The sequence below is a fragment of the Eumetopias jubatus genome, unplaced genomic scaffold, assembly GCF_037043125.1.
Source record: "Eumetopias jubatus isolate StellerSeaLion01/CBP00866 unplaced genomic scaffold, mEumJub1_p1.0 scaffold_2, whole genome shotgun sequence".
Lineage (NCBI taxonomy): Eukaryota > Metazoa > Chordata > Mammalia > Carnivora > Otariidae > Eumetopias > Eumetopias jubatus.
In genome coordinates this window covers 166,180,109-166,192,304 of record NW_028274808.1, presented here as the reverse complement: position 1 = coordinate 166,192,304, position 12,196 = coordinate 166,180,109, and the positions used below count along the sequence as shown (strand labels likewise).

The 12,196-nt window shown below is 37.1% G+C and overlaps 1 protein-coding gene across 1 annotated transcript in view; it reads right to left on the bottom strand.

Moving 5' to 3' along the window:
• Nucleotides 1-525: 525 nt before the first annotated feature.
• The window catches only part of KCTD8 (potassium channel tetramerization domain containing 8), a 231,950-nt gene continuing 220,279 nt past the window's right edge, over nucleotides 526-12,196 (bottom strand). Inside the window, exon 2 of the mRNA XM_028088623.2 lies at nucleotides 526-986. Coding sequence (XP_027944424.2) covers nucleotides 526-986 — 461 coding nt within the window. The remainder of the gene's footprint in view (nucleotides 987-12,196) is intronic.

Sequence of the window (12,196 nt, the reverse complement as noted above, 5' to 3'; positions counted from 1 at the left end):
GATCTTCCCTATGTCTTGTGATTTATTTGTTACATTGTGTTCATGCAAAAATAATAACTTGTTTTATTGCATTAACATTTAAACAGGTTTGGATTTGGGTCCCAAAACCATCATCTAACATTTTATTTGATGTTGCTTCATCCATATTGTCATTTTTGTTGGAGAGATACGATGACTTGTTTTTGGTGAGTTACAAAAAGACAAACATATCCAGTTGACCTCAGTTCAAAAATCAAGATTTAAAGCTTCTTGATCATGCACATTTTACTTTCATTCTTGCAGAATGGTTTGAATCAGATATGCCATTTTGAATAAACATTTATTATTTTTTCTGTTTTTCAAAATCATATTTCTAAAAACAACAACAACAACAAAAAAGAATGAAATAAAATACTGTCCCACATCCACTGTTCACAAAAAGGGAGAGCAGCAAGAATCACACTGACCATCATTAGGATATAACCAGGTGGTGACACTGCAGTAAATGTCGAACGTCATCGAAACACCGCAGGAATGTGACGATTACTATAAGCCATACTTCTGCAACAGTTCAGACTGCCACTGGCGTTTGCGCTCTGGAAAATAATCTGGAATGTGGATTTTTTTAAAATCCTGAATACACTTTTTCATTTCTTCTTCCACACTTAGCTTCTCACAGACTTTCTTTTTGGATAGATTTGTTTCCCGGGACTTGCTGATGAGTGTCTGAAAGAGTTCACTGTTTCTGCGTTTGTCTGGTGGGGGCATCCATTGCACAGGTGCTTTTTTGGAAGGACGATCCAATGTTAAGGTGTTGGGTTGGTGAGCTGTTGCCTGCTGGGCACTGGGCGGGTTGTCCTGGGGAGTGCTCGCCTCTGAGTGGCTGTCACAGCTGGAAGTGGAGAGCTCATTACAGGAAGTCCCACTTTCACTTCCTTTATCTGTGACTTTGTCGTGTTTCCTATCTTCATGTTCTTGTTTAGGTGACACTATTTTCTGAGGTGGTCCTAAAAAGAAAAGAAAAGAAAAGAAAAAAAAAACAAGTAGAAGAATTAAATAAGAAGTGGGAAGGTCAAATTAAATAAGCTTTATATTTTTTAAATTTTTTAAACCAAGAATATTTATCTTCAAAAAATTGCTGTTTGTTGCATTAGTTTACATTTGAGGGATTAAATATGACACCTAGCTTTATTAATGCACATTGAAACATGCAGCATGCTGATTAATTATTTATACAATCAAGTTTAGGGGGTTTTCTTAATGAGAATTTCTGCCATCATAAATCATCAATAACTTCATGCTGAAAAGAAGATTTTTGTTATTTTAGTTACTAGTTCCTGAAATCTAAAAAAGATATCGTATGTAAATATCTTGTTAGTTCCATAACTGTTTCATGAGACAGTTCATTTTTGTTCTAGTTATTGGGCTAGGAGTCCTTTGTGTATATATTTGCCATTACAAAAGCAGAAAGTATCATTGCTCTATTTTACAAAGTAGTGGTATTCTTCAGGCTCATAGGCACAATAGCCTCATTTATGTTTCCAAGTGGGAGACTGGTTTAAATCTTATCCTCAGTCTCTTAATCTTGTTTCCTGTCTGTTTCCTTGAAGAGAATTATGAAAGTGAGGTAAGATATATATGTGCCTAATATGGTGAAAAAATATAGTTGAAATATAGTACTTTCTTAAAATACAAGGTTTACCATTTGAGGTAAATTACCTAGGAGGACGATTTTCAGAAAGTGATAGTTTGCCAAGATAATTATTTCAAATACACTAACAGTTTACTTCCAAGAGGGAGCATACTTTATTCTTCTTGACTCTGCTGTGGGATTAGGACCTCCATTTAACATTTATTGAATGCCACCAGATACCCAGAACTGTAATAAAACCTTGATTAACTAAAGCCCAACCATTGAGAAGTATGTTACTCAAATCTTATTTTTTTCCTGTAGTCAACTTTTATAAACTGGTTATATAAATCAGAATGGGGAGTGGGGAAAGCCATCAGTAAGTTTAAGCAATTGCCCAGAAGATTCTATCATGTAGCCAGAGTTGAGAACAATTGGTCTAACCCATAGGGTCTCAACTTTGGCCACATAAGGAATTACCTGGAAAGCTTAGCTTATTGATGCCCTGGTCTTAACCCTAGACATTCTACTTTAACGAGACGCCATCAGGCCATCGGGCCATTTAATAGAACTAGGTGATTTCAATCTGTAGCCAAGATTATGAAACTTTCTTCAGTCTAATATATAGTAAATGAATTAATAACCAATATGAATACTTTATACTACTCAGAAAAGTGGGAAAACAAATCAACGTGTATGATTCTGACTAATAGACCCATGCTGGTGTTAACCATGTTCTTCAGTGTTACTTGCAGGATCGGTGTTTCAGTGGCATCAGATTTGAGTGGTAATAATATTGAAAAGGAAATGGGTTTAAAGTCCTAGTGATCTGGAATCAAATTCTAGCTCTCTGGCAAACAGTCTAGTGGCCTTGAGCAAGATACATAGCTCCTCTAAGCCTCAATTTTCTCATCTGTAAAATGGGGTAATAGTACTTTCCTCATAGGTTGAGATCAAATGAAATACCATACTAAAGGTTCTAATACAATAAATCTCAACAATCAGCATGTATCACTGTGATTTTCTCTGATGTGCAGATGTTCAGGGCCATCTCTGGAGATTTTAGGTTTTTTTTTTTTTTTTAAAGATTTTATTTATTTATTTGACAGAGAGAGACACAGCAAGAGAAGGAACACAAGCAGGGGGAGTGGGAGAGGGAGAAGCAGGCTTCCCGCCGAGCAGGGAGCCCGATGCGGGGCTCAATCCCAGGACCCTGGGATCATGACCTGAGCCCAAGGCAGACGTCTAACGACTGAGCCACCCAGGTGCCCCTGGAGATTTTAGGTTTGCAGAAGGGTTTGTATGTATGGGTTTATGTGGAGCTCAGGGTGGTGGAGGAAGTATAGCATCTATTTATCTAATTATCTTTCTGGGTGAGTGTGACCTCAAGCTAGCATGAGGCCCACCAGGCTACTCCAAAATAGGATATAAATAAATGCTTTTTACCTTTTCTGTCTGTCTCCTGCCTTACTTTGACCAGAAATCCCTACAGAAAAGTCTATGATTTTCATTCCCAATAATGACTAAAAGATTAACTGCAAATACCTGGGAAAACCAATTTATATCTTAGGATAATTGAATGATGAGAAATCATTTTTCTGTTAATAGGCAGGGGAATAGAGCAGTTGGTAGAGATACCAAGGCAGTAAGGTAACATCAGAGTGGAAAACAGTATAGAAAAAGGGTATTAGGTATCACCAGAGCAAATGTTTCATGATGATATGCTAGGGAGGGTACAGAGTTATATAAAGTCCATGTGTTAGCTAAATAAATTACATATGATTATTATGCCTAATGGCAGATGGATGCAGAAACTCCACAATACAATAAAATGCAACATATGTTTGTTGGAAATGAATTGCTCTTGGAGTATAAGACAGAATATCCTGGAAGACTTCTGTGAAGAAGGCATTAATCAGTTTAGCCAATGGAGTTGTATTGAGTATCACTATGAGCCAGGCACTGTGGTAGGACCCAGAGGAGGCTCATAGTAAGTGCTCAGGTGAAGCTCACAGGCTATTTTATGATATTTTATACACTGAGTGTTTAAAGCGCAAGGACACTTTAGAACGTCTCCCAGTATAGACTTTAAATTCAGAAAAAAAGAAAGTGGGAACCTGAATTTATTATGATCTTAAGAACTTCTTCTTCTTCTTCTTCTTCTTCTTCTTCTTCTTCTTCAAGAACTTAGAATAGGTACAGATATTAACCAGAAACAGCAAATATACACTTCTATTTTTCACTCCTTCTATTTCATAAACTATCTTTAAGCAAGGTGGGCTCCCATCAGCAGACCAAACAGTCTCAGATGTTTCTATTATGACTTAAAGGAAAAGGTTTAACTTTATTTTGTCCACACTTTTGAATGTACAGAATATTAGGACAGTTTTCTGTATAAATCACTGGGAGGAACAAATAGTCTCCTTTTGATTAATGTCAGAAATTTTTATAATGCCTAAAATATTATGTATTTTTATTGCTATTTGATTAAGCATACTTTAAATAATTACTGATAACTTAGTGGATTCAAATTGGGGCTAAGATACAACAATAAAATGATTTATGGGATTTTATGACATGAAATTTAAGAAAAATAAATAAAATTCAGAGGAAATAATAATTTACTCTAGTTGCTTAGTTTTTTTGAGAATGTTTGCTAATTGTAGGCCTCCAGGGATAATTTAAAACTCTAATTTTACATTATTCCATTCAATGAACCAAAGCCACATGAAATGCCCTAAGCATAAGATGAAAAATTATTTAAATAGCACTAAATCCAAGTCTTGCATATATGGGAACAGCATGTGTGTCAGAAACTTCTCTGTGTCTCTTCAACTGTGATAGAATAAAATATATATCTAAATGATTTTCCTAAAAGCATCTTGCCTCCTGAGTTAGAGCACCAATCAGATCGAGTTTTAGAAAAGAAAACAAAATGTAATTTGGTGGTCTTACCAGCTGGGCTTTCTTCCATCACATAAATAAGCTCGCTGGTAATTATTAGAATAAGCAACAAATCAATGAATAAAAAAATCTGTTACTTACTTAAGACTTAACTTTTAAAAGGAGTTAATTATTTAAAAATATCCAATACATACGTATACCTAGAAACTTTCCCAAAAGTATTTGGACTATTAAATCTTTTCATTTGGCTATTTGCCATTAAATACATTAGGATTTTCATCTAGGAGTTGATCGTCTTTCAGGGGGAATGACAGCCTTACCTTGGAGACTTGCAAGCCAGCTAACTAGCTCATGCTTCTCCATAAGTATTATTTTTTTAAGGAACAGTCAGTAGACAACATGCGCACGTGCACACACACACACACACTATACTCATTTATTATGCTCACATTTTTCTTCAGTGTGGGAATGGCCTTGGAAGATCTGGGTTTGAGCTTGGTTAAGCCACTCTAACAAAATGCTTTGAGGTCGTCATGGAACCTCTCTAAAATTTGGTCTTTGTCGGTTAAAATGTTGGGGTTGGCCCCTAAATTCATTTATGTTATGAAGTTCAGTAATTCTAAATTATATAATGAATAGGAAGGGATTTTCCAGGCAGTAAAATTCTATTCAGATATTAAATATAAAACACTAATGAGTGACCATTAATAAAGATTACCTCTTAGAATGTGGAAACAAATTCAATTTCCATTAAAGTACTTCACAGAATTACAGGGTTCAAGGATAACTTTCTCTAAGTTTACTGATAGGAAGTGTAGTTTAGAAGACATTATCAGTTTACATTTGTTTCATTAAATCTGTTCCTGTCATGGAAACACAAACAAAGAGAATAACATTTAAGGAGACACAGTGCAGACTGGCCGGCTCACATCCCAGTTTGACAGTTTACTAGGTGTGTTTTCCTTAGCCGACTTTCTTTGTGCCTCTGTTTCCACATAATTGGGGTAAGGATTAAATGAGCTAACACATGTTAAGCACTTAGGTGGGGCCTGGCATGTGTAAATGCTCACAATGTTAATTATTATTACTCAGCATAAATATCCCATGTGATTTGGCCATCGGTAGTGTGGCCGATTTGTTTATTTGAATTTTGAGAGAACTAATGGAGGAACCCAAATATTTCCACTCTAACTCTGGCTCTACACGTGGTACCTATGAACACATGGCTTCCAGGTGTCTCTTAGCTTCTTTAGGCCTCCGTTTTTTATTTAGTAAAAATGAAATAAGAATATAAACACCTAGTCACAAGGCTATACCAAGAAAGGAGAGAATGTATGTCAAAGCAATTTGCCATGAAGTTCTCTCTGATAGATGTGAGAGGCTATGAAGTATTAAATTTTCATGTCCTAAAAGAAACTTATTTGAGAAAATAAAACACAAAAGCTCTCCTTTAAGATATTACAATATGTGAATTAAAGGCAATAGTAAAAACATTACATTAAACACAATAAAACAAAATGAAAGTATCACAATGGGCCAAAATTGTAAAATTGGGCGAAACAGGGCTTTCGATTAATTCCATTGAGTTATAATACACAGGTACAAAGAGGAGGAAATTATAGCTTCTCTGAGTTATTTGGGTGGCTAGTGTAGTACAGAAATTAAACATTAATATTTTCATCTTTGGAAAAGACAGGTGACTTCTGGGTAGTTCTGGGTGTAAGCATGTTGAATAATTCCATATTTTTTCTTGGAATACACAGGCATTTTCAAATGCAGTCTATGTGTACAACTGCACACCTGAAAAAACCTTTTATTTTAATCTCTTTACCTGCATAGTGATGACAAAAAAGACTGAATATGTAAAATATATCTGCAACAGGCACAGTTCCCAGAAGGGAAATTACCCTTTAATAGTACTAAATTCATTGGTGTGTGAATGGTTATGTCCTACTTGAACAGAATGAACCAATCCATCTTAAATATTAGCACCACATGTCTCTAGGTATTAAACAGTTGAGTCAAAAGGAAAAAAAAAAAACCTCTATTTTGATTTGCTAAACATTTGTTGAGCACCTAATGTGTACCAGGCATAGTGGTAGTTCCAGGAGGAAGGACACACACACACACACACACACACGTACGTCAGGCTCAGGGTGACAGTAATGCACCTGTAACTAAAGTTTGAATAGGCAGGAAGGAGGGAGCAGGGGTCAATTGTGATTGGAGTGAACTAAGGAATGGGCATTATTTTTAATTCATCAGTTAAATTCTCATACTAAATTGAAACTTAAAGTCCATATAGGAGGTGAGTTTATCTTAGAGTAAAAGGCTATTTGAATAAATAAAGATTAACTTTTATATGAGAAAAATTAAACTCATTTCTTTATGTTTTCTAGTCTCTACTATCATTACTTAACCATTTTTATGAATGAAGGGGAATAAAAAAGAAAAGAAAAGAAGTGTAATTTGGAAAGATAAACATGCTGTGGTACTCCTTTTTCCATCCTGACATGATTAGTCACTAGTCCACTCTTTTGACCCACCCTGTACTTGCTAACTTCTGATTGTACTTATTTATTTACAGTGTGTCTCCCAGTCCCAAACCTAAATGCCTCGAAGGTAGAAACTGCCTTTCTAGACTATCATGAAGTCTTAATCAGAGTAATTGCTTGACCAAATTAATAAAATGGTATTTACTCCTCTGAATATCTATAGTATCTACTACTTATTACATCATTGATTACTGAATGAACATTCACTACCTTTTTTGCTACTAAATATTCACCAAGATGACCACAGAGAGGTAAGAAAGCTCCCATGATCCCCACATAAATATATGTCCCAAAGTCACACATCTGCTGTCCTATCTTACGCAAAGTGGTTATGGTTTCCGTGAGGGCAGTGACCATGTCTTGTTTCCTTGGGTCACTCAGTTCAGGAGCTGATTTGTTTTGTCACTTCGTACTAATAAAGTGAATAAGCCCAAATGTAATGTAGCATTAGGAAAAAATGTGAGAGAAAATATATGTTTAATCGAACATATATTTGAGGAGGTTTTCAAAAGTAATCTTATCCTTCCATTTCATATATCTGTGTCTTCCTAGTAGTTATTTCTGTAGAGGAATTCCAAGGTCACCTTTGGCTACCCAGTGGATTCATTTTTTATTTCCAATTACTTCCAGGTCTCGTTAATTCTACTCTTACAGTGGCTCTTAAATCACTCCCTTCATTTCTGTTCCCATTTCTACCACTTCTAACAGGTTTCTCATTACCTCTTACTGTGCCTCTTAACCAGCTCTCTGACTTTGCTTTAGTCCCACTTCAAACTATTTTTGCAATGTTGCTAAATAAATATTCCTGAAGTCTAATTCCATCAAGTGTCTCACTTGTACAAAAACCTTCCAAATAGTTCATTCTGCACACAGGATGAAACTTGAATACGATATTTTGGCATTGAGGATTGTCCTCAGTGTGACCCAAATGATTATCCCAGTCCATCTTGTAGTGCTCTTGATACAGCAGCCAAAATATACGTGTTGCCTCTGGTAAATGCCTTGCTTAACTCATGCCTATTTTCCCTCCCCACGGACTCTCTTCCTTCCACACTCCATACCCTTCAGAACCTGTGCCAAATGGTGTTTTCAGCATAAAACCTTCCATTCTCACATTTGGCTATAATTTCTTGCTCCTACTCTCTTAATGACCCATAGCAGTTTGTTTGAATCTATCTCAAAGTAAGGAGCCTATTTTGTCTTAAATAATAGTCATTTCTGTACTACTTTTAACTTTCATCCCTGTGTTCTGCTCCACAACGCATACACACAGACACACATCCAAACTTTTAGTTAGTCACTGCGGAACAGAGACTGTTTTGTAGCTTTGCATTTCCTGAAGCACCTCCCCCATGACTGGGCTCATACTAATTCAGTAACTCTTTGTTGAACTGAATTAAATGAAATTAGTCTTACCTACAAAAGAATGGCTAAGCACATAGGGAATTGTTTTATTCCCAAAGAACATCTTTTTGTTTTGTTTTCTTTTAACTAAAAAAAGATAAACCCAAGTATAATTAAGCTTACAAGGTGTAACAAAAACAAGTGAAAAATGAAGAGATGAGCCTTTGGCAGTGAGCTATAAGAAGAGGCTTACAGTCTCTCTAGTTACTCTAAATATTTGGGAAGGTCCCTATATTATTCCTTTTAAGTTATTACAGAGAAATAAAAAGTATTTGGGAACCATAAATAATGAGGAAAACCCATTTTCTTTGCTCTGCAGAAGAATTCTACATCACTTACGTGATTGTACTGGATTGTTGCACCTAAATATTTCTAGTAGGAAAGGTATCACGTGTTCACTTGTCCTTTTAGAAGCCTGATCACATGCAAAATGGTTATAGACACCTTGTCTGAGGGCTACATTTAAAACCGCCCTCCACATTTCACTCATGGGAGCTAGGATTCTGTGGCACATTCATCATTTTTGTGTTTAAAAAAATAAATAAACCCCCCTCAAAGAAAAAAAACACCCACAAAACTCCATTAAGATGCCCAGGCTCATTTTGGAATTTGGAATTAAGACCTGTGTAATCCTGGGTTCCCACTTCTGAATCTACCATCCCTTATTATTGATATTGTTAGCAAGTTTTTCCACGTACCTAGGTGGTCACCTTCTAATGACCTCCCTTTTCAAGGGACATTCTGTATAAGACGGATAATTGATCTGTTTTTCAAATTTGTGACCACAAGCCGATTCTTGCTTGTTTCACGTCCACAGACTGTGGATCATAACACCTGCATGGTGCTTGGCAAGGATTAATGAGACATTGTATCTACAACACATCTGACGGCCCTGGGAGGGGACAGAAAAGTGCTTTGTAAATACAGGCTGGGGCTACACTTGTGATGTGCTCTGTATAACAGATTTATGTGAACATAAAACCATGCTGGTTGTAAATTATCGTTGCTGTTATAAATACGAAACAGCTGTCTCAGTCTTGAGAAACAGCGAGAAGGGGGAAGCCTCGGGTAGGAGGAGTGGGGGCAGGGGGAGAGGGAGCCCTGGTCAGGGTCCGGGAGGAGCGGGAGGAGCCCCGGGCAGGAGGAGTGGTGGGGGAGCAGGAGGAGCCCCGCACGGGGTCAGGGAGGAGGAAGGAGCCCTGGGTAAAACAAACAAACAAACAAACAAACAAAAAAACAAAAAAACTTTTGATGACAAAAGGGGAAGAAGAGGTTGTAACGAGGCAAAAAGAAAAAGAAAAGAGGGTAATACTCTTGGATTCCAAAAGCAGCAGAAATTGCAGGCAGAAAGTCACAGTTGAGGGGATTTTTATTTGTCAGATCTCTTCAGATCTTGAGTGCCTGCCTGCCAGTAAGTACTTTCAAGTACTTCTAACAATGGTCAGCGAGATGTAACATTTTGTAGCTGCCATACTATTTAATGTGAGTGCCACCTCTTCTCACTTTGAGATTCATAAAAGTGTGCCTATCACGGAAGCCGCTTAGTGCAGAATCAGTACGGTGAATGGAAAATGGAAGCATAGATGCTCACAGCCGTTTAATGTGAAGTTGTGGGACAGTTAAAAAAAAAAAAAGCTCTGCCTTTGGAAATAGCAAAACTGTGCTTCAAGTGATGTTCTGACACCCACTAGCTATGTGTAGCTAGGGGTGTCTTCAAGACTCTTTTCCCACTCTGCTTAAGAGGGATTAAAAATATGGTGTGTCCCTCCTAGAGTTGCTTTAAGTAAAGGTACGTGTAAGGATGAGTCCTACAGGAGGCTGAAAAAGCAGCCCCAGAAAACATATCCGTTCTTAATATCTGGAATCTGTAAAGTGTCACTTTGTATGATAAAGTCTTTGCAGATGTGATTAAGGGTAGTGAGATGGTGAAATTAGTCTGGATTATCCAGTTAGACCTTAAGTCATTCACAGGTATCCGCACACAGGGGAGTTGGAAGGACATCTGATACACACAGAGGAAAAGGCAGAAGTGAGATCGTGGAGTCAGGGGATTGAAACAGAGGCGGCTAGAAATCAAGGAATACCGGCAGCCACCAGAAAGAAGCTGGGAGAGACAGGCAACGCATTTTCCCCTAGAACGTGTGGAGGCAGCGTGCTCCTGCTGACACCTTGATTTCTGCCCAAAGTGATTTCAGGCTTCAGACTTCTAGAACCCTGAGACAGTAAGTTTTGTTGTTTTAAGCCACCAAGCGTGTGGTAATTTGTTATAGCAGCCACTGGAAACTAATACAAGTCCATTTAGTCTCATGTCTGGCCCTCGGTAGATGTTAAGTTATGGAATTTCTGTAAGAGTAAATATATTATCCTTAACAACCGGATGTTACTGGATCTGAATTACAGGATCTTAGTTTCTCTATTAAAATACAATCTCTTGCAGTCTCTGGCAGATTGTCATCCTATTTCTCTTCCAACTAATAGCCCATAAGATTTTAGAAAACAGTTATCATCTCTAGTCTGTTTTCCCCAATTATATAAATTAACAATTATTTGCAATAATGAGGTTTTTAGTCTCCTAATATCACATCCCAATACACTCTACACTGTAACATTCCCATAAAATTCTCTTTTCTATCTCTTTCTACACACATGCATACTCACACCCACCTACCCTCATACACATATGACATACATATATATACACATATCATATATACACATATACATGCGTGTGCGTGTATATAATGTAATCATACAACTGTCTCTCAACTGTAACTGATTCCACACACATCTAGCAACTGATCATTCCATGAAATTCTAGCACCACGAGTTTACTGCCTTCTGGACATTTCCTAAACTTAAAATACCATATGCCCAAAAAAGAGCTCATTATTCTTTCCCTGTAAACCAGTTCCTCCTGCTATGTTTTCTATTTTTCTTTTTTATAAAAGCACCACAATCTTCATAATCAGCCAGGTTTGCAGTCTTAGAGTCTTCTTCATTATTTCTATTCCTATCCCCCTATTGATTCCCTGCTCGTGTGACAGCCGTGTAATCCCGTTGGGCCTACTTTGATAATGCCTGAGTCACCTCTCATTTCAGTCTTCTCCCCACAGTTATGATCCTCATTAACTCGTATTGAATCTACTGTAATCACCTTCTAACCTCTTCCTGAATCTATTGAAATGACATTCTAGAGATCTATTCATCTCTAATACCTACCTCCTGCTATCCATACTAAAATCCCAGCTACATAACACTGAAATATAGCTCTTATTATAGTACTTGTTCTCAGAAAATGTCAAAGGCTTTCAGCAACATATCCAATCTGCTAAACCCATAAACAAGACTTTCTATGGTGTGGTCCCAATTTAAACTCCAAAACTCATTTTCTATTACTCCCATTTTCTATTCAAGCCAAAGTGGAGACATTGATATTATCCTAAATATCACATGTATTCTTGTCTTCAATGACTCACCTATGCAAATTATAGGTTGATTTTTCTCTTATAGCATACTTAAATAAATGGAATAAATTCTTTATTGGCTGTTGTATATGTGTATCTGAGAATATGCTTGGTGTTCCTATCTATCTTATGTAACAGACCCTAAACCCCAGGCTACAGGAGTGGGTTTATAACCTAGACTGGGCCTGTCATAATACCTTACTAACCCAGCCCCATAATCTAAGGCAAGGATGAGGGTTGGGAGACAACTAATCAGGGTA